Below are 22986 nucleotides of genomic sequence, written 5' to 3'. Positions count from 1 at the left end.
TTTAAAATCTGCTTTTAATACAAAATCTTTGATTCAAAAGAGATATTAAAACTTGAAATAGACATATATATTTTATTTTTTAATATTTTTTACTTTCTTTTAATTTATTCTATGCGTTTTTTTTTTGTATCATGTATCAAATTCCATTCATTTCCCCATCCTTTCGCATCCATCCTCCACCCCTGGCACCAATATTTTAAAACTATGATTTTAAATGCAGTTATTAAGTAGAAATCAAACTATATTTAAGGCAGGTGTGATGGCACACAGTGGCAATCTCAACACTTAGTAATCAGAGGCAGGAGGATCACCATGAGTTTCAGGCAAACTTGGCCTAAGAGTGAAGCCCTGTTAGAAACAAAGAAAGAGAAGAAAGGAAGGAAGTGAGCTAGATCCTATATATATTTTAAGCTTTAAAGCAATGGTATTGCTAAATAGACAATGATGAAAAACCTGTATTGAACTCTTACTAAAAGCCAAATAAAACTTTTGTAGCATTTTATCCTCAGAGTTACACTGTTATATGGGAACTGTTACTAAATCCATTAAAAAATGGAAACTCAGAAGGGCAAAAAAAAATCCACATGAAGCCACAAAGCTGGTAAGTGGCAGAGCTTGGGTCCAAACACAAGTTTATCTATTTCTAATACAATATTCTTGTTAATTACTGAAACTGCTATTCATTAAAAACATAACTTAAACTACATATGTAATTTTAAATTCTCTAAAGACCACATTGAAAATAAAAAAGGAAACCAAGGAAATTAATCTTAAGAATATATTTTACTTAGTCCAATATATCTAAAACATAAGTTTGGAATAAATCATAAAATTCTTAACAGGATATCTTATATAAGGTTTTATACCACTATTGATACCTGGTATACAGTTTATCCTTACGGTACCTCTCAGGCTGGACTAACTGCTCACTAACTTCGTATGACGACTGGTTACTATAGTTTAGTACCAGATCCTTCAGTCATTTAACAATGTCTTTAGAGCTGTCTATATCAAACAACACAGTGAAGGCATGCAAAATAGAAGTCTGGTATTATGAAGTTTAGAATCCTTAGCAGTAAATATCTAACAAGCAAAACCTTCTAACTGAGCAAACACCAGGCAGTGAGAAGTGATATGAAGAAAAGAATCAGTATAATATAATATAATGAAAATGAAGTGACTGCTTTGGATTGAGAGGTCCTGTGCAGAGGCAATCCTGGAATACACGAGGCTGTCCTTGAGTTCTCTACTGTGTGAAAAAGGGTGGTGATATTGCAGTGAGTTGAGCCTCGCAACGCATTGCTAAGAACCACTAACATAAAATTCTATTCTATTCTACAATGGATGTCGTTGTGTGTATTGGCATAGCATTCCTGTGCTTACCTAAAAACTCCAGTCATGAAAATTACTTTGACAGCCACCTTAATGGATGGGTGAAATTTTTAGTGAAAATCAGGCTTACATTATTTGGTGCTTTGAATGAGAATGGCCCTGATAGGCTCAATATTTGATTGCTTGGTCCTCAGTTTGGGGAACTGTTTGGAAAGGATTAGGAGGCGTGGCTTATAAGAGGAGGTGTGTCCCTGGGTGTGGGCTTTGAAGTTTCAAAAGCCCATGCTATTCAAGTTTACTCTCTCTGTTCCAGTGCTATTATTACTGTCTGCCTGCTGTCACATCATGATGGTCATGGACTCTGACCCTCTGTAACTGTACGCACCAAATTAAATATTTTCTTTTATAAGTTGCTTTGATAGTGGTATTTTGTCACAGTAATGGAACAATAACTAAGTCACATTATTTCTGATAGAGATTAAATGGGAAAAATAGAAAAACATGTGGCATTAAAGACGTTTTCAGGAGAAAAACTAAAATGAATAAATATATAGCAATCAAATTGATGGTATACTATTTGCTTTGGTGTATTTGTACACTTCTTAAAGTAATTCTTTTTAATTTTTCAAGGACACAGGCATTATATGTATGCTTATACTAATCAATTAGGGAATGCCTTACTATATCAAAACTACTACATAATCTGAATCTACAGGTAAGGATAAATTGCATTAAAAAGCTGAGTACATTGTTATAGTTTAAAACATAAAGGTAAACTCCTTCTCTTTATTTGACTAGCATCCCAAAGTATTCAATAAGGAAGGAAAGGACATAAAAACTTTAGTTTACGTTCTGACGGTGACACCATGAGAAAAGTCGCACCTACCATAGACAGTCAGTTTTATATCCTTGGCTTGCTTGCCTGCTGCATTAGACACGGCACATTGGTAGCGCCCCTTGTCACTTCTCCGTGCATTCCTCAGATGTAGATTCTGTCCTGTGTCTGAAAGCTCAATGTTGGGATCTCCCAAAAATAAAGGCCTAGAAAGAAATTTATTTCATAGATCCATTTTAATTTCCTCATGTTTCCTTTATTATTAATTACAAAAATATTACATAGCATGAGGTTAAACTATCACACAGTATGAGGTTAAAATATGAGGCAAATTTTATTATAAAAATACAGTGTGATTAGCACTCCTATTCAAAAGCTGAATGTATTAAGTCACATTACTAATGGGACTGAGTAACAACTGCTTTGAGATGGAACCCGTTCCCTCTTCTGTCTTTAATCATTATTTAAACTGTGTCTGTATGTCTGAGGAGAAGGGATCTAAAAACAACTAAGTAGCAGAGAGTTTAGATTGGCTATGCATAAAATATAAGAATCCACTTTAGGTCATGGTAGCTGTATCCGTGTGGGCAAGCCCTTGACGCTTCCAGTCTGGGAAGTGCAATTGCTCTTTGTGAATTCCACTTTATTCAGATGAGGACTAGTCTCTGTATTTGTTATATTGTCTCAGCACATTTTCCTTCTCAACAGCTCATGTAATTTTCTCTTCATTTAAATTTGTTTTTTACTGTTAATATTTGTGCACAGGATTTTTGTATGCAATAATCATAAATCAATCTCTTTCTATAATAAATCCCTAAATGTATAGAAAGCTTTATTATTTGAAAAATTAAGGATATTATAAGACTTTTTAAAAGCAGCACTATTTTTCCAAAATGGTAATTTAATAATGTTGTAATTTTAAGGTAGTTAAAAGGGAGGTAAAGCTTACACACTGGCATAACTGTTTCTTATGAATTACACTCTCAAACAAACACAGACAAGATACTCACTTGCCATCCTTGAACCAGTGAATAGCAGGGAAGGGAGAACCTCTGACATGGCACTGCAGGGTGATGTTGTGGTTAAGAACAACTGAGATCTCATTCGGGAAGCTGGCACCTATTATGCTGGGTGGAACTTGAACAAAGACATTTTATCATAAAATACATGACTTAGCAAAAAGACCTTGGGAAGAAAGAGGCAATTAGTGATTATCAAAGCATTTCAACAATAATGTCATAAATAAAATATCCCACAATAGCTCCCTTTCATGTCACACTGTGTGCTCAAATGTTCAGTTTAAGTCCAGGAATATTTTCATGAAATTTTTTTAGGAGGACAATCACCTACATGTATAATAAGAGAAGTCATTTGAGACTCACGGAATGTAATTGAGCAGCAAAGTTCATATGATCCAATGTATTATTAATGTGCATTTCATATGGTGGACAATTTCAGATGGACAATGTCAATTTCACATGGTTCAAATCCTAATACCATGTCATATCTACCTTAGTCTTTTTTTGAAGATTTTCTATACAAAATTTGGTATGAGTATGTTATACAGTATGAAAAAGAATATACTCATTCTTAATCCTTGGAAATATACAAATGAAAGGGTTCTTGTATATTTTCCTCACTATATACCTTCTCTTTTGTATCAGATTAAGTGGTCTGATATTCATCTTCAGAAAATTATTAGACAGTGCAAGGTTTCAATGGGGAAGAGGTATAGCATAATAAGATATTTATATAAAGACCACACTGGTTGCTGAGTAAAGAATGTATCAGACTGAGGAAGAGTGTGTGCAGAAAGGAAGTTAAGGGGCTACTATAAATGAAAGTACGCCTTCACCATGGAATGGAAAGAAATAGATAATTAGGAAGTAGACACAGAAGCATGTGGGTAAATTTCAGGGGCTCTGGAGAAAGCAGGGGAAGGTTAGAGATGCAGGCGACTCAGAGACCACAACACTGACTGGAGAAAGATGTCATTGGGATCTTTCAGTTTGATATAGCACCAAAATATTCAATAACACATAAAGAAGCTGTTAAAGCCAACATGCTAAGGATATATGAACATCAGAGCACACATCTATAATCCTAGAATTTGGAGGTCAAGGCAGGAAGATTGTGAGTTTAAAGCCGCCTGGGATATTAGTGAGACTCTCTTAAGATAACATAAAAGCTTAAGAAGTAGAAGAAAACATAAAATGATAGTAAGGTGAAAACTAAATATTTTTCCTAGTGTTGAAGGAATTAAAAGGTAGAGCTGAGCATTTGGGAATCATCAGCACACAGATGGACTTCACGGAGGGGATGAGTGTCAGGAGAAACAATGTCAAGATGGATGATAGAAAAATTGCGGAGGTTTCTCTAAACGGCCTGTGGTTAAATATAAATATAAATGTAGGAAAAAGAAACATAATGTAGTTCAGGTTTGGGGGAGAGAAAGGAAATTGATTATTTTTGTACTGATGAATGCTAATTTTTTATGAACACATCGCATCTAGGCTTCATTTTCACTACAAACAGCAATTATATGCCTCTTTTGATAATAAAATGTTGAAAAGAGAAAGTCATTTATTACAACGTGAATTTATAACGTCAAATATAACTTTAGCAACTAAAAGTTAAACTAATAATACCGTTAAAATTATTTGTAACACAGTCTAGCTTGGTGACTACCAACTTTCAGAATGCCGTTCCTGCCTGAAAAGTCCATTTAATACTCTCAGAATTCTCTTCCTCTGACCTCAACCAGGACTTATTTAGCTCCTGCAGCTAATTAGATTACAGTGGAAATGCTTGTATGACCATTTTCCAGTTCAAGTATCCTGCTAGCTTCAGGAGATACACATATCATAATTGCATTGCACTATGTTACACAGCTACTCATGTACCTAAGCTCTTCTCTCTGTAGCTACTGCTTAGAGAAGCATCTCTTAACACACATTGCACCACTTTTAAGTCGATGACACCTTGGGGTATATAAGTCAAGGTCATCTTTATATAATAAATAATTAAAATTAAAAACAACATACTGAATGAGTACCATAAATGGTATTTCTCCTATCAATTTATTTCTTTATCTCTCTGTTTTGCTATACAGTAAGAAATGTATCTAACTTGTAGGCTTGTTTTATAAGTTTTCCTTACCTAGTACATTGACACTAAAGTACTTCTGAGCAGTTCCTGCAATATTAAGTGCTTTGCAGGAATATCTTCCTGCATCCTCTGCAGATACTTTAAAGAGTTTTAGTGTCTTCCCATTGTTCACGATCTGAACAGTACTGCTTTCTGTCACCTGCATGAGACAAACTATTGTTATTTCCAAAGCTAATAAAACTCTGCCATTAAGAAAGAAGAGCCATATTTGATATTACTGAGAAGAAATTAACATCTGCACAATTTATTTCAGGTACAGAGGCTGGGGACTAAGCATACTGTGCACATATATCTCCATTTACCTGGATATCGTCTTTATACCATGAGATGACAGGTGAGGGAGTTCCTTCTACTTCACAATAGAGACTGGCCAGTTGGTTTACCAACACCGACACATTTGTCAAATGTTCCTTATCTTTAATTGCTGGTGGAACTGCAAAAGAGAGGCGTCATGACTAGATAGCCTTGTAATCAACAGCGGCTTCCAAGTTTCTCCATAAAGCCCATTAGAAGAAAGCTTCAAATGCAAATGATGGCTGAAAGCTAGTCACAGGCAAGCACAAGCTTCCTTATAAAAGGAAATGTGTCAACTCACACATCCATAAAGAAAACACCCTATGTAATGCTTTTTGTCAGGATTTTAAGTTCAGGATAAAATTTAGGATAACTCTAAGAAAGAACATTCCACATATTGAAAGTCTAGGGGATTAATTTAAGAAATATAGTACTCACTATTTGACTGGTGAAAGTAAATGCCACAGTGTCTTTGGAAGCCATTGACACAAAATCTAAAAATCCCATACCCTTATAAAATGATGCAAGTAAACAGTTTTAATTTAACAGTTTTAAATGCAAGCAATTAAGTTTTAATTGAAAGTTTAAATAACTGTAAATATTTGGTAACAATCTGAATACTGATCATCAGCAGAGAAACGCTACATCATATCAACTCATCCAATGAGATGTTAGAGATAACAGTTAAGGACCTAGACTAATTCACAAGATAGATTGCTCTTAATCCCAGCACTCAGGAGGCAGAGGCAGGCGGATCTCTGAGTTCGAGGCCAGCCTGGTCTACAAGAGCTAGTTCCAGGACAGGCTCTAGAAGCTACAGGGAAACCCTGTCTCGAAAAACCAAAAAAAGAGATAGATTGTTCAATGAAATAACCCAGGTCTAGAGAGTGGGCATAATATTCCATCATATATGTTCTTTTCATAAGGTTTTCATACTTATTGTGCCTTAAGACAATCTCTAAGGAGTCATACACATAGTGCGTGTGAACTAGCTGCTTCCCTTTGGAGAATGTATGCAAATGAATGACCTATCAGGGTGAGTAGGCTTTGTGCTGCATCTTTATCTCCTATTTGAACTTTGAGAGATGTAAAGCCACAACCAAATATTGAAAGAAATTTTGAAGTATAAATAAATATAAACCAATTTCCTATCTTCTGTTTGATAGTAATATATTCACATTATTATTAAGCCATAATATATTGATTAAATGACTTAAATATGAAAAAGTTTGGAAGAGCAATATTTTTAGCTATTTGGTTTTCACATTTTATTCTACATTTACCATGAACTTTGAGGTTGTACTTCCTTTCTGTGGTCCCAGCTTCGTTGATGGCCACACAGATGTACTCGCCATTGTTATGTGGTGTGAGAGAAGCAATCACCAACAGTGCACCATCCTCCAAGACAGAAACACCAGGCTCTTGCCCCGTCAGCTCTCTACCATTGTGTAACCATTTGATGGTTGGTTTAGGAGTACCTAAGTAGGAAGTTAAAGCCTCTTTATAACAAAATTAGAAAAAATGGTAAAGAAAAATCAAATGCATCAAGAACAGATAAACTTCCTGCTACAAACATAATATGTATCCTAAGGCATGTGACACTTTCAGGATAAACGTGAAGGGACTATAATTAATGGTAGTTAGTTAATGATTCTAATTGTTGAGCAATCTTCAGACCTGTGGCTTCTAGCTGATCAAAGCTGCTTTTAATCAGAAAACTCAGAGTATAAGCAAAACATTTTTCCTGGTGAGTTCATTACAGTGACCAGAAGTGGAATAAAAAAATGCTCATTTATCAAATTGACAAGATATAGAGGAAGACTGGGGCTGAAGTAAAAGCTGAGCAAAGATGTGGCATTGCTACAGGAATCCATCAGGAACCTGCCCAGCCAAATAGAGTGTGTAAGGTGTGTGTAGAAATTGAGGCCTATGGTTAATTTGGAAAAACGCTTCCACTACCTAGGTATACTTTTCAATATCTTATCTGTTCATCAAAAGACAATAGTTCAAGCCTTTAAAAGAAGTAAACAATGCAATGAGAAAAAAATATTTCCCTGGATTTATTTATGAATAACAGAGTAAATGGAAGTAACATGCTTATGTATCAAAATGATAAAAACTGTATTAGAATGCATATTAAAGCCAGAGGGGATATTACAGATAGAAAGACAGTAGCAACTGTGCTGTGAATGTTTTATTTGGAAAAAATGTAAATGGAACTATTCCAAACATGTAAAAACTTGATGAATTCCTACAAAGAAGATAAGGCACATTAAACAAAACCAATCCATAAGATGTTGTTAGGTAATAAATATATTAAAAGTAGTAATACTATAATGGTCTCTTCTGTTCCTTTAAGAGGCAAGCCCTGCCCATTCCCTTCCCCATCCACTGAGGCAGGCAGATCTTCCTTCCTGCTTGCATCCAGAGTTTCTTTTTCCCTCTCTCTCTCTCTCTCTCTCTCTCTCTCTCTCTCTCTCTCTCTCTCTCTCTCTCTCTCTCTGACTCTGTCTGCTTTTCTCCTTTTTCCCTTCCGTAACCCACTAAAAAAATATCCAACCTCACTCTGCATGGCAGTGTGCCTATCCCTCTCAGTCTCTCAGCCCCTGGGGCTGCAGCTCCCTGCTTGGGACTTGCTGCCCCTCATGGCCCAATGCAGCCCCTTGGGGAACTGCTGAACTGTCCCTGCCTGGGACTGGCAGCTATCGGGACCGGCTGCCTGTTGCCACTTCAGGTACCTGCAGCATTTTACTTAAACCATAACACATACAATTCAAGATAAGGTCAAAAGAATGACAGAAATAGATACAATATACTGGTGAAGCTACATTTAATATTAATTAATGCCTTACAAAAGTGATTGTGGAAGGCATATTCATAAAAATGAAAAATGAGAAAAATGAAAAAAATTAGTCTATTTAATTTCAATTATTGTAAGGTTTGACCAATGTGGAAGAGAGTAAAACGGATGATATCCAGTCATCTGCTCATGTTCTGAGGGAAAACCAGAGGTTATTATAATCATTTTATTTTATCCCATGCAGAGGCCCAAAAAGGCCAAAGGTCAGAGAGTGTGGACTTGTTTCTAGTTCCTTCAAGGTTATTGGGCTTCACCTCAGACAAAAGTCCCACCTATTTTTTGTAACTCAGAGAGTTCTGCTCTCTCAAGGTAATTGTCAACAGGTGTGGCTAATTGCCAGACAAGGTGGTCCTGGAATCCGGAAGTGGTTTGTTCCTACCTCAAACAAAAGTCTCCAACTAAATTCCAGTTCCTTTTATGGCAATCACTTGGGATTTCACCCAGGGAGTAGTTGGACTATAGAACTTTTTGGTCTAGGATGTAAGTGTGACTTGTTTCGTTCTCGCAACAGAATGTTTAACTACAATTGGTCTGTTCATTTCCTTGTATCATGTTAATGCAGTCTTTTGTCTTACTCTTACCTTATGGAAACAAGAGTATTTTAAGCAGTTGGAAATTAAATGTGGGCAAATTTTCAGTACTCACTGGAATTCCCTCCTAACTAACATTTACAAGGAATGTTGTGAACAGATCAAATGCAACATTTTAAACAAGAAAACGTTTCCAGAAAGAATGAAATGAAAAGTAATTTAAAAAAAAAAAGAGTTAAACAATCTTGAAAAACATCCTAGATTAGGCAAGCCTGAATGATTGGGAGATCTTTTTACTGAGAGAAATAAAACATGGATGAGGGGAAAACACCAGTTCAAAGAATTGTTTGGAGGAGGAGAGTTTCCGTTATATTCAAATGTTATAGCAAGGACTGGCAGGTGGAATTTCAGAAATTTCAGGTAGAAATTTAGAAATTTAGCCATATCCCAAACTTATGACCTGTTACCCACGCCTGTACCCCTAAGTGTTGCATACCTTTTGCAGGGCATGGAAATGCAATGCGTTGATTGGCCAGTCTTTCTTGGAATGGCGTGTTAAAAGGAGGCTGCAGGTCTTCCACTGTAGGTGGTTCTAGTAGAAAAACAAATACATTGCCTCTGATTTTCCTTGGACACTTTCCCATTCTTCTTTCCTTAGTTTTTGATGCCTGTGTTTGGTCACCTACTAATTTTCTGCCCTTCTCCTGTCTCCCAACAGGTACTTCTGTCTGTTGTTCAATCATGTAGCACCATGCATGGTCCCATATCTGTAGCTTCCTCTTCTCACATCCCCATGCAAATCTTTATGCTCTCTGACCCATGTTAAAGGTTTCTTGTAGGTATACTATCATTAAATACAGTCCCATTAGGATCAATGTTCTATGCAACCTCTGTGCAGTCTGTAGTGATGTACCGCTGAGATTTGCAATAGTAGAAATGCCTGTTTGTCTCCTCTTACTCTAAACATGTGCACTTAGTAAGGTTTACTGAGCAAATAGATGAGCTAGATATGCTCCCCGCTAGCATCCTAGACACTCATTCCCCAACAATTGTGATGTTCCATTTACTAAGTTCTAAGTGTTGCACTGATTTTTACACCCGTTCATGCTTACTTCCCACCTTTGTATGTTATTCCCTCTGGCAGAGTGAGACAGAACACTTCTAGTGATTAGTGTTCCTGCCAGCCAGGAAGCCCTCCAACTAAATACTACTTTAAAGAATTACAGAATTCCTACCTGGCACCCCAACCCGAAGTAGCCAATTGCCAGAACAGTAACCCTGCTTTAATTTACCCATTCTACTTTCCCCCATCTACGAACCTTGTTTCTTTCTTTACTTGTTTTAGGTCTACTCACACTAGAATAGCTCAGGAAAGCAGGGGCATTTGTCACTACATCATCACCATTGCCTAGAACATGACAGACACTTGGCCCAACCTCAGTAACAGCCCTCACAATAAAGCCAACAACAATAGAGGAGCAGCGAGCCATGACCTCTCAGGGATCAGTTGAGGTGAGGTATGAGGAGAAATGCTACTCCAAATCGCTCCAGCTGCAGTTTCTCCCAAACGAGAAAAGCTGGGTGGCCCATTACTTAGGACCATTTCCATTATATACACCAGAGACTTTAGTTTAAAGAGTAAACATAAAAATTTCATTCGGAGTTAGCAACAGTTCATATATTAGCTTCTGGATAATGCGCCCTTCAAAGCTAAAGTTTTAGGTAGTAATCTCCCTAAAGAGATCCATGATTGCACATCCTGTGTAGAGCCCAGGGGTCTTGTTTATTCTCATCTTTATTCTACCAGACATACATTTCTTACATCAAAACCCACCTTGGACGTGTAGTATCGCCTCTGCTTCATCAGTGCCGGCTATGTTCGTGGCAACACATGTGTATGTGCCTGCATCTGAGATCACAGCCTGCTCAATGCTCAGAGTTCCATCTGGATTGCTAGGAAGCTGCACCCCATCAATTGGCACGGGCCTTGCACTTTTAAACCAGGTGAACACGGGAGGTGGAGACCCATGGGCATTGCATGGGATGTCTACTCTCAGGCCAACTTGAACTTTTATGTGTCTAATTCCATGCTGTATTTTTGGAGGAACTGGAAATTAAAACTGAGCATTAATCATCAAATGTTTATAAATCCCTTTTTTAAAAAACTCTAAATGAAAATGCCTTACCAAGAAGTCACACACAAAGAGTAGAATAATCTCTTATTAGCTGTGGGATGTAGGGTGTGCTAGCAAGCCTCTTGAGGCACATTTCTTTAACAATCCAGGCAAAATGAAATAAATGTACAGGCGTAGTACCAGTATACTGCAGGGACTATAGGAAATGACAAATACAATACTCCTAGTCCCAAACTTGATGAATAGGAAGCATTTAACAATAGTCAGTTTCCTTTAGTTTATAAGTAACATAAGGTTAAAAGTCCTCTCAGGAACCTCTATAATATCAGAGCAAAACAGAATTCTCTCTCTTCAGTCACAGTCAGTTTGTATGCCCTTTATGGAAGGGAGACACTAAGAAATGCTTTTAAAGTTTTTTCCTAATTTCATAGACAAAAATTATGCATAGCTTGTATTGGCTCCCAAGATGCATCTTCCTTCTGAAAACCATACTGATGCACCTTTATCCAAACACTAGAGAAGGACCTTTGCATTGTGTACCATAGAGGCAGGAGTATAATATGAATTCATGAGATGCAGCTCTGTACAAGGCCCATTCTCTTTAACTTGGTGAGTACTTCCTCAGGGTTGTCAGTCTCAAACCCTTCTAAGGTTAAAAGCATTGTTATCATCCTTCTGGGAAAAAGAACACTAAACATAAGAGGTTAGGTAATATACAGAGTGCCTGAGAATTGGTAAATGATGAGACCCTCTTCTGATGTCAAAAGTCTAGTTTAATGGGATGCCATTGTCACGACTAGTCTAGAAATGAAGCCAAGTTAATGCCATCTCAGACCATTTTCCTATGATGTTTAGGTTTCTGTTATTTGCACCATATCTGCCATGGAGATGGATAATCAGCATTGAAGGGAAGAGTAATTGGTGGATTGTGATCAACTAACACTTCAGCTAGAGAAGTGTGAGGACCTCAAATAATGATAGAAAGAAGCATTTTCTCAGCTATTGAGTTCTTTATATGTCAAATGTGACTCTCTAAAGTATTCTTCTGTGAGAATAAACCAGATACCAACATTTTGACCAAATTTCCCTCCCCTACTGTATATCAACAACAATAGAGACATCTAGAAAAACCAAGGCCCAATTATTATCTGAAAATAGAAAGGGGGAGTTACACGTAGACAACAAACTTTTCAGAGGAAATAAGAGAAAACCATGTTCTCATAGTTTAGAACTCTTAGTCTACATACAACATAGAGGTTCACGATCAAATGGGCTTCACTGTGGGCAATAGACAAAGCTACACAGGTCATCTTCTCAATACTCACCATGGACACTTAGTTTAACAGACTGAGTCACATTCCCAGCAATATTTGTGGCAACACAAAGATACATCCCACTGTCTGAAATGCGAGTCTCTGTAATCTTCATTGACCCAGAAGGGAGGAATGTGTGTCTAGGAGGAAAACCCACACATCAGAGCACAGAAGGAGAGAAAATGAACACCCTGCAGAGTCACACATCAGCATGATACAACTGTGCTGCAAACAAGTCTTGAGACAGTCCTCTCCGCCATCCACAGGTCTATGAGCCATGGAAACAAGGTTTTCATGAATATCTTTTGTATGCTGTATGATGCTCTTATAAACAGAAACTAAGGGGTTCTTTTTACCTTTAAATCGAACATAGTTGTCTAGAATCACCAACCAACTGTCCATCTCTGTGCTTCAATAGGCTTCTGCTACACAAGGCAAATGTGTGTTGTAAACTTTTCAACTTATTTTGAGCATTTTTCCTTTCAGTTTTTATTAGCACATGTTACTAAAAACACGAATGGATTTTATTATATGTTCCTATATTTATACAAAGTATTTTGATCATATTTACCCCTTTTACAATTCTTATTCTCTCCAACTTTCACTGACATCCTACATTTTCTCACCTAGTGTTCCTTCAACCTTCATGTCTGTGTACATGTGTGTGTGTGTGTGTGTGAGAGAGAGAGAGAGAGAGAGAGAGACAGAGACAGAGAGAGAGAGAGACAGAGAGAGTTACCAAGGGTTACTCACAGGAGCATGGGTATAAATTTTTTTAAAGAGGCATTTGGCAACTTAGCAGTGACCTCATGACTGTAACATTCTTTTTCAATGCTTCCCAAATAATTGAGTGTGTTTCAGCAAAGGCAAACAGAAAGTACATCTTTTCAAATGTGTCTTTAATAGCTCTCTCATTAAATAATGATGTACTAGATGTTATTAAGTATTATTAATGTTGTATTAAAGTCCTTTTGAGAGACTGTCAGAGCCACACAGATCTACCTAATATCAAGGTTTATTACAGAGCTAAGTCAAACTATAGTAAAGAACAGAGATATCAAAAATGACATGCATGCATGAGAACACACGTAGTCAATATTAGATGGAACATTGAGAAACATGCAGAAAGGGGCTGGGAATGTAGTTCAATGGTAGAATGTTTATATAGAATGTAAAAAGTCCTTATACATTCCAGAAAACAAACGCATGCACACCATAAAGTAAGGATTGACTATTCAAAATGATCTTGGGTAATTAACTTTCCAAATTAAAAAAAACTAAGATACATTACTGCTTAATATCATATACAATATAAAAATTCAGATGGAGTAGTCTAAATATGAGAAATAAATCTTTAAAAGGGTTTAAATATTTAATAATCTCAAAAAGACAAGAAATACAAATCTACAAAGAATTGGTTAATTCTTTGAGCTCATTAGAAACATTAAAAACTTATCCTCAAATACATCATTATTAATTAAATTAAAATCATAGTGACTGACTGACAGAGACAGGTGACAATATATACAACAGTCCCAAGTTATTATCAAAAGCAAATATCAAACATCTGCATCCAGTAAGAAAGAGAGAAGTCAACATAAACCTGTGAAGCCAGTATGGAGAGGCAATTCAGACAGCATGAGTGACCAGCACACAGCCACATGCGTCCACATTCACTTGAAGTCAGTGCCATGAAAACTAAAACCACTCAAATATCCATTTCACACCCACTGAATTGCAGAAATGTTTAAACCAGTCAAAGCTTCACATTATTAGGAAGTAAAGCCTGGCCCACTGCATCCTGTGAGGGCAGTGGTTCTCAATTTGTGGGTCATGACCCCTGGAGGAGGCATGGAACAATCCTTACATTGGGGTCACATCTCAGATATCCTGCATATCAGATATTGCATTATGATTCACACAGTAAAATTAGAGTTAAGAAGCAGCAATGAAATAATTGCATGGTTGAGGGTCACCATGACATGAGTTGCACTAAAGGGTCACAGCATTAGGAGGGCTGAGAATCACTGTTTGAGTGGAAAGTAAATGAGACATCACACCCCCTTAGGAGAGCAACTGGGCAATGCCTACAAGACTGTAAGGAGGAGTTCGTTATGATAAGAAAGCATAGTTCGATGATACAGGTTCTAAAACACTCATGCTCGTGCACACAAACAGACATAATAGGTTTTCACTGAAAAGACTCGCGAGAAGAAAGCAATTCACAAGAAACAATAAGCAGACCACGGTATCTCCAAGGAGAGTAACGGTTAAATAAAAAGTAAAACACACATAGACTAGTTAAATGAACACTGACTCCATGTGTGCAGTGCCGAATGCATGTACTACAATAAAGCAAAGAGCAAAATAGTAATAATATTTTTCAGAAGAGCAAATTAAAAGCAGACAAGAAAAACAAAATTGAAACCATGAAAGCAATTTTCTGAACTTCTCCAGGATGAAGGGTTGTACAGAATAGGAGGGAAAAAAATCCTGACTGGGGAAGGATGCGATGGAATTGCTTTATAAGTAACATTCTATGTTTTAGTTTATAATTTTCAGTGAACTTCTTTCAAAGATTAAAATTATGCAAACTTGTTCCTGTTATTGTTTTTAGTCATGTACACATGTGTGTATGATAACATGGTTGTATGTGTGTGCACTCTCTGTGTAACACCTACAGAAGTCAGAAGTTTGGGGTAGATCCCCTGAAACTAGAGTTACAGATGCTTATGAGCTACATGTGGGTTATGGGAAATAAACCTGGGTCCTCTCTGCAAGAGTAGCAAGCCTTCTTAACCACTGAACCATCTCTCTGGCCCATTATCTCATAGAAGTCTCTCAGGCATCATACCACTATACAAATAAAAGACATGAAATTCCAAAGTGTCCCCTAGAAAAAGCACCAAACATTTAGGCAAGCTGGACGTGACAAAGATGAGTTTAAACTCCTATATGGATGGCAGCAATGGTTGTGTCCTAAAGCCCTGGCATTCTTCGCACTGTATCACTTAGCCTATAAATTACATCATCTCAACGGACCTTATTTATGGATGAGTTTAATCAAAAAGATTTACAAAACCAGCTAATGAAAGTCGAGTCCTATATACGGCAATGCCTGTTGTGTTTTACTGCCCTGGGGAGTAACAGAATTCTGTTACTGCACACAGGGAATTCTGCACACGGGGCTGAGAGAAACCTGTTCCATTTCAATAACTACCTAGTAAAATGCACCAGTGGGAACTGTGGCAAAGCCGTCTTAGCATTGACGACCTTTGGAAATGATGCATAAGGTATACATAACTCAGATGTGCATGTGAATTAGCACAGCTGTAAAAGTTATATTTTGATACAGTTGCAAGCCTTAGCAGGCATCATGCAGTAATTTATGTCTCCCTGTGTTGATCTTCACCCTGGATCTCTTACCTTGGAGAAAACGGAGAGATGAGTTGACTATCTTTAGCCCAAGTAATGATGGGTGGGGGTAAACTCTTAGCTTCACATGGGAGTGTCACCTCTTCCCCAGCCAGGACAGAGATCTCCACAGGCTTATCCTGGGACAGTCCTCTTTGGTCCCCAAACACTCTGGGTCTTACTAAAATAAACACAGGATGAGGAAGGGAAAATGGCGCACTGAAAACAAAGGAGTTTCATTTACATTCAGTCATAGACTTCATGTTCTTAAGTCACTTACAAGAGGATGATGAGTCCCAAGATTTGGGGTATAACTAAAACTTCCTATTAGTACATTTATAGCAAGAGCTAAAAGGAAATGAGGAGCAAGCTTCAGTCATTCCTTGCATCACACCATGGAGAGATCAGCCGAGATGGCCTCAGGTCTGTCCAGAGGAGTCGTACTCCCCAGAACAGAAGGCTGCTACCCAAGACACAGCCGTGGCTTGGCTTCACATGGAGTTTTAACTAACTGCTGTTCCTGCAAAAAGTTGGACGTGGTAACCATACTTCTTGGGAAAATAGTGTGGAAGTTTTCCAAAAGGTTATACAATTATTTCCCTGCAAATCAGAATCTAAGCTGAGGTGGTTTAGGTTGGCCATGAAAATAAGTGTATCTTTGGTTTTACAATGTCACCTTAGGAGGGAACTTCACTTTGAGGCCACCACCTTTGGGTACCTGACTAAGGAAGAAATTGTGAGATCTGTATGGTTAGGCTATTGCAAAGGTCAATCTCCCTTGGGTGGCTCTCACCATAGACAGTCAGCTGCACTTTCCTCTTGGCATAGCCAGCTGCGTTGGTGGCTGTACAGATGTACTCTCCACTCTCCTCGCTTCCCGGTGACACCACATACAGACTCCCGTCAGCCCCTGCAGAAAACTTGGCGCTGCCAGTTGAAATCAGCTCTCCTTTCTATAAGCACAACAAAGCATAAATGTTTTTGTATATTTTTTAAAGGTAAAAAAGGAATAGCTTTATTTAGAAGAAGAAGAGAGAGAAATACCTGCAAGGGGTAAAAGATTTGCAAAGGGCTAATTAGAAGGGAGTTGTTTATGTGAGAGAAGAGACAAACAGATTCACTAGAATGGTATCCTTCCTCCCAAGCCATTCCTCCTCTACTGCACAGCTACCTAAGGACAAGAATGCCATAACCATAGCAGAGATGAATGGCACCACTACAGCCATCGCTGTGCACACTAGCAAGACAATCTTTTATCTTACAGGAATTGTTTTAACCCTCACACAATCTTATAAACAGAAACTATTGGACACTTCAGTTTACCATTCAAAGTCCTACTTCACAGTAACGAGTAGAGAACCTTGCCCTAAGTCAGTAGAGAAATGAACTGGCCTAGAGCTCCAGAAGTCAGGCCCTTGAGTCCAAATTCTTATCTTCTGTGTTTGGCATGAGGGCCACTTGAGAAGACCTCATTCTTGTGTTTTCCTTAGAGTGGCACATTTCTGCAAGGTACCAGGTGCTGTGCAGTTTGAGGCGGAGCTTCACTGTTGCAATTTCATGGCCAGACCATAAAAATAGTATATAGATGTTTTATAGATGCTAGCACCAACTTCTGTTTCACTGATTTTTAGAGGACCAAATTAGATGGAATGACAAGCTGTTTGGCGGTTCTCATTATATGAATTGTGTGTTCTATAATTGAGCCATGATTTTGTAGTACAATTTATCTGTAAAATTCAGGTTGCTTTGTTGGAAATATATCACAAAGGTAATAACCCCTTAAAATAATCATGTGGTTTATTTTGGGAGGAGCAGTTTAAATAGCCTGGGGCAGTGGTATTGACCTTTCCTGGGGAGGGGTCAAGGTTTAGTGGGCTACCTTGATCCTCCTGATGAGAGGTCAAGGTTCAAGGGGCATAGGGGCGGGGCCTCCAAAGATGGAGGCCTGAGACGGAGATTTACATTCCAGAGGTGATATTTATGACCACCATTTAGGCTTGGATTTCGTCAATGTGAGAATACTAGCAAAAGCTTGACCACACAACAGGAATGTGGAGGGGAATACATGAATTTGTAGAGGTGTCTTACACTCTTTGCTCATACAGGGAATCCATGCAGCAATACCACCGGGAAGGGACCTTAAAATGTCTTTGATGCAGTTACCTACCAGATGTTTGAGGCATATTAACAACATGACAACAAACACTGCTGTAGGAAAGGCTGTATCCAAGAACTGTTCTGAATACTTCACATCTGTAGTAGAGTCCTCCTGGTCACCTCCCCTTGGCCCCCTTGATTTCACAGCAGCCCCAATGGGCAGCTCCACACAATGCCCAGAGGCTGTGTTTCTCCCAGTCTCTACCTTTTACAGGCAGGACAGCCAAGTACGCAGAGGTGTTAGTACCTCTGGGAGGCATGTGTCCTGGACCAACATCCATTTCCTACCATCAGGGAGATCCATCTGAGACACATTCCCCTGATTCCTTGGAGGATATCCAGCACGTTGAAATCTTTCATGCTATCTGCAGAGGAAGCCAGCTCAGTGAAGAACTGATTTAACTTCCTGCCCTCTTGGGTCTCCCTCTCTCACTGTCCTGCTGAAGCCCCCAGATGTAACTCTGCAAGTCCTCCTACATACTGTATTTCAGGGAATGCCACTAGATCTATGATTTACCTTTGACCAGGTGATAGATGGCTTGGGAATCCCACTTGCTTTGCACGGTAACGTGACTGGAATGCCCTCAATTGTGCTGAGTATCTGCTGTCCATGCTGAATGGTTGGCAGAACTGGAGACAGAAGGAAAGGGGACATCTGAGTACCTTTTCTCCCATTTAGTATCATATACTTAAAATTGAACATCTTCAATATATTCTTAATGTTTATGAAAAAGCAATTTAACATAATCTTAGTACGGGAATGCATGGCAAAAATACAATAAGTGTAATCTAGACAGATCTAATAAAAACTTAAAACCAAGTGTTAAGTGATGTCTAATATGGTGACCTCTCTAAAGAAAACACAAAAGGACTGAATAAAATCAATTACTTCCTGAAAATTCAAGTAGATTATAGTCTAATGGTTATACATATATCTTGAGAACAGCTCTTTGGTTTCTGTCCACTACCTGTTGAACTTCAGTAAGGTGATGTAAGCCCACCTTTAAATAAATGAGCGACTTAACCACCACTTATTAAACAAAATTGATGTCCACAGAGCCACTCAGTATATTACTAAGTTTAAATGATAAAAAGGATGGTTCCTTAAAAGGTATTTAGTAAAACTAGAGAGATGTTGGGAATTTACCTTTAAACGATAAAATAAAGGACAAGACAACATTCCCCAGTTAAGAATAGCATGTCTTTGCCTTTAGGAAGCCAGAGAAAGCCTAGCTGTATGTGAGCAGCTATGAAAGGAAAGGAAGACCGAGGGCTTGCTCTGCTCCCTGTGTTCTTAGCCAGAACCAACATGCACCCAAATGACCAACACACCGTATCCTCAGAATAATAACTCCAATGAAGGCTTCCAAACATGCATGTTTTCTAACAAAGGGAGCACAATGAAAGCCTGGTGCTTCCAGACCTTTCTATTGCATCCTGTGGGAAGATGAGACTAGAACTCTTCCCTGGAGCTTACCACATTTCTGGCTTAAAGTCAGAATTTTCCAGAAATGTCATACTACCCTGGAATAGAAATTTGCTAGAACAGAAGATACCACAGACACCCCTCTCCCCAGTGCACAAACTCCATGGAAGGCTGGAATGATGTATCCTATGCACTCACACTTTCCTATGGCTGGCATCAGTCTTTCACTAATTTTCTGTCTTAAAGACTTGGCAGCAAGTCTCCAGCTCTAAACAAGAACATCGAGCTACTCATGAAAGCAAGAAATTGAATTTCCAGGATCATGACAGAATACGCAGCTCTCAAATATGCTGTCAATTTGTGGCAACATAAGGGAATGTCATGTTTTTAAAGCCATATTAAGTTAGACAGTAGTGAAGAAAAGTTGCAAATTTGATCAGTTCTGAGGCTTGCTGACATCTGGGTTCGGAGGAGCAGCTTCTCTCCAGATCAGGAGTCTATGTAAATCAATCTGACAATTAAACTTTGTTCTTTTTGTCTGACTTTGTATTCGAATTTCTTCATTTTTTAAATCTTTTCCTTTTAGAATTGGCTGGACATCTTTCATAGGTGTTCCTGAGAGCAGAATGAACTCCTCATTGACACGAAGCAGGCACGAAGCGGCCATGCTTTGTGCTGTGCCAGGTTTGGTGGTGTTATAGACCAAACCAGTTGATTGTTTTGGACTAAAATGGATCAAAAAACTGTTGTGAAATGACCTCTTAGCTTTTAGTCATTAAAATGTCTTGTGTCCCAGTAAATCAGGTCATTGGGCTGTCTGTCTTCTCGCCTTTCTGCTACAGCAAACACATGACTGATCTATTTTTATTTTTTTATTTTTTATTTTTTGAGACACACAGGCTTTGGAGCCTGTCCTGGCACTCTCTCTGTAGAATTCACAGAGATCCACCTGTCTCTGCCCCTCCCCCCCAGTGCTAGGATTAAAGGCATGTGCCGCCAGCACCCAGCCACATGACTGGTCTTATCTCTCCTCCGAGCAAGTGAAAATCCAGGCTCTGCCTAGGTGATCATTAGGAGAAAGGGGGGAGGCGACATGAGGGTGTTCCAACGCAGCATCCTTAAGCCAGTCCACAGCACCCTCCAGGAAACTTGTTCTCTGTCCTTCAAAAATATCCACACAAGGGCAGGCAACACGGCATGCCATTATTATTTCAGGTTATAACTAAATGTAAGTTATTTGAGGGTATTTCTTTGAACCCTCTCAAGGACAAGTCAAGGGATGTTGATGTCTATTGGCATAAAGCTGGAGGAGGTAGTGGAGCAGGCATATAGAAGGAGATGGTTTATCACCACTGGAGCCTTAAACAGAATGTGTAAGCTGGTAGAGTCCCCAACTCATGCTATAAATAGCAAGTGAGTAAGTGAATGAAACCAAGTATTCTATTGAACTTTTGCTACTTTCTTCCTAAGAAACTCATTTGTTGTATATAAATCTATTTTTAATATTACATTATAAAAACAATATAACAAGCTCTTAAAAACAAATATTAAAATATTAGGAGAATTGTTCAAACTATGAAGGTGTTCATTATCATTGAAACTTTTTTTAAAAAGCTTGGTAATTGTTACAAGTGGAAAAAAAAAGAATACCTCTAGATTTTCTTATTTGTGACCTTTAAATTATTTATCATGCAAAAAAGATTGCTTGGAACACATGACACATGAAATGACTTTTAGCAAAGCTTAGGTCCCTTTTAGTCCCAAAGCAGAGAGGTCATTAGTAAGGACATGTTTGTTGCACAATCCAAAAAAAAAAAAAGGAGGCAATTTAAGGCTATTTGGACGGTACAATAAGTTCAGCCTGCCTGAAATTAAAATGTATTTTTAAGCATGATTTTTTGAGAACTGAATTGACTTTTATCAATTAAGAAACCACATACAAAAGCTCTTGGCCAGATGTGGCTGGTGACTCCCTAGAATGTCTTTGTGTACATAGGGAAAGGAAATCTGGAAACAGTATTAACAATGCAGAGCTTGTTCAAGAAATATAAAATAACAATCAGGAGAAGTCTCTCCTTCTCACAATTAGAGGAACAGAGTTATTTGATTAAAACCTATGAATCCTATTTTGAACAAGGTTTGGAAACAATTATATCAGGACTCTCTTACCATGCACGGCCACAGAGGTTGTTTTGTTATTGGTTCCAGCAACGTTAGTGGCCACACAAGTATATTCGCCTCCATCCTGAAGCCGAACTCTTTCAATATGGAGGCTCCCATCGCTGCGCACAGTTATGTAAGGATTTTGTACCAACTTTCAAAAGGAATTAATAGAGTCATTTATTTTTAATTAGAAAAGTCAGCCTAAATCAGATCTGCTGTTTTTCTCAACTGAATTATCAAATTTATTATAGAGCAAACTGAGATTTTAGCATCCTTATGGTAAATAATGACCAGTATTTCCTAATGTACCTTGATGTTCCTAAGAATTTATCAATCATATTCAATCCTGATAACTCTCTAGAATTATGCCTATGATATTCTATCAGAGAGTTATGCAATCCCAGAAAGGGGATAAAAGAGATACCACCAACTTTGTGTTTCTGAGTTCTGCTGCTAAAGATTCACATTTCACCAGTAGCTTTTTCTTTTTGTTGAAATTGTCCTTTCCAGGAAGGTTTCATCACCACTAGCAAGGCCTTTGATATTTGTGTTCTGGCATGTAGGTATTGTGACTTCATCCTAGCGCCCACCCCTGCCTGCTGCCAGGCTCAAAAAGTACAGACACAGTATGATCCAGAAACCATGTCAGAGAAGCCTGATGATAGGTTAGCATTCAAGGGATTGCTTCGAAACCTGTACCATTTTACATGTTAGTGCCCAGCTAGCTTCATATCTAAGGGTATTTATTTGTCCATGAAGTATTCTGTTTTTCCTCAAATTTTTTTATGTAAATATAAGTACACTTGTAATTCCTCATATGGAGTCAATTCACTTCTAATGAGTACTTCTAGAAGCCAGTGAGTCTAGATTCTCTGCAAAACAGGGGAAGTGGTCTGCACTAGATGAAGTTCTGTCTCAATAGAGTACACATTATTGGAAAATTTTCATAGACTTGAAATGCTGCCAATATCCTTTCCTAATTAAAAATTATATGCTGATATTCAGTTATATGATAGGGATCTACCTTCCTAACATAATCCATCACAAAAGAAATTTACAGCTCAACACAGAAAGGGTAATATATGAATTGGAAAATTTTAAAAAAATACTAATATTTCATAACATTCTACAAAAAGGGTATAAAGTATTTAAGTACTAAGAAAATAATACTAACTTAAATTTTACATATTCTGAATAATTTATTAGTAACATCAAATTTAATGTGAAATTATAAAAATTATACTACCAATTATTTCTTAAAATTAAAGCTCCATATAGATTGCATAAACATAATAACATAAAAGGGAAGCCTTTTTCAAAGAGAGATGGATCCACAGATAAGGGCACTGCTCTTGCAGA

The 22986-nt window shown here is 38.0% G+C and overlaps 1 protein-coding gene across 1 annotated transcript in view; it reads right to left on the bottom strand.

Annotated features, from left to right (window-relative positions):
- The window catches only part of Hmcn1 (hemicentin 1), a 445711-nt gene that overhangs the window by 185030 nt on the left and 237695 nt on the right, over window positions 1–22986 (bottom strand). The window contains exons 19-30 of the mRNA XM_038349717.1: window positions 21634–21778; window positions 18556–18668; window positions 16675–16834; window positions 15894–16062; window positions 12480–12607; window positions 10854–11126; window positions 9516–9611; window positions 6913–7107; window positions 5638–5768; window positions 5327–5474; window positions 3178–3304; window positions 2219–2373 (exon numbers count right to left, since the gene is read on the bottom strand). Of these exons, the coding sequence (XP_038205645.1) occupies window positions 2219–2373; window positions 3178–3304; window positions 5327–5474; window positions 5638–5768; window positions 6913–7107; window positions 9516–9611; window positions 10854–11126; window positions 12480–12607; window positions 15894–16062; window positions 16675–16834; window positions 18556–18668; window positions 21634–21778 (1840 nt within the window). The remainder of the gene's footprint in view (window positions 1–2218; window positions 2374–3177; window positions 3305–5326; window positions 5475–5637; window positions 5769–6912; window positions 7108–9515; window positions 9612–10853; window positions 11127–12479; window positions 12608–15893; window positions 16063–16674; window positions 16835–18555; window positions 18669–21633; window positions 21779–22986) is intronic.

The sequence above is a fragment of the Arvicola amphibius genome, chromosome 12 (assembly GCF_903992535.2).
Source record: "Arvicola amphibius chromosome 12, mArvAmp1.2, whole genome shotgun sequence".
NCBI classification, from domain to species: Eukaryota; Metazoa; Chordata; class Mammalia; order Rodentia; family Cricetidae; genus Arvicola; species Arvicola amphibius.
Note: the sequence above shows the minus strand (reverse complement) of the source record. Positions and strands in the feature narration are given on the sequence as shown.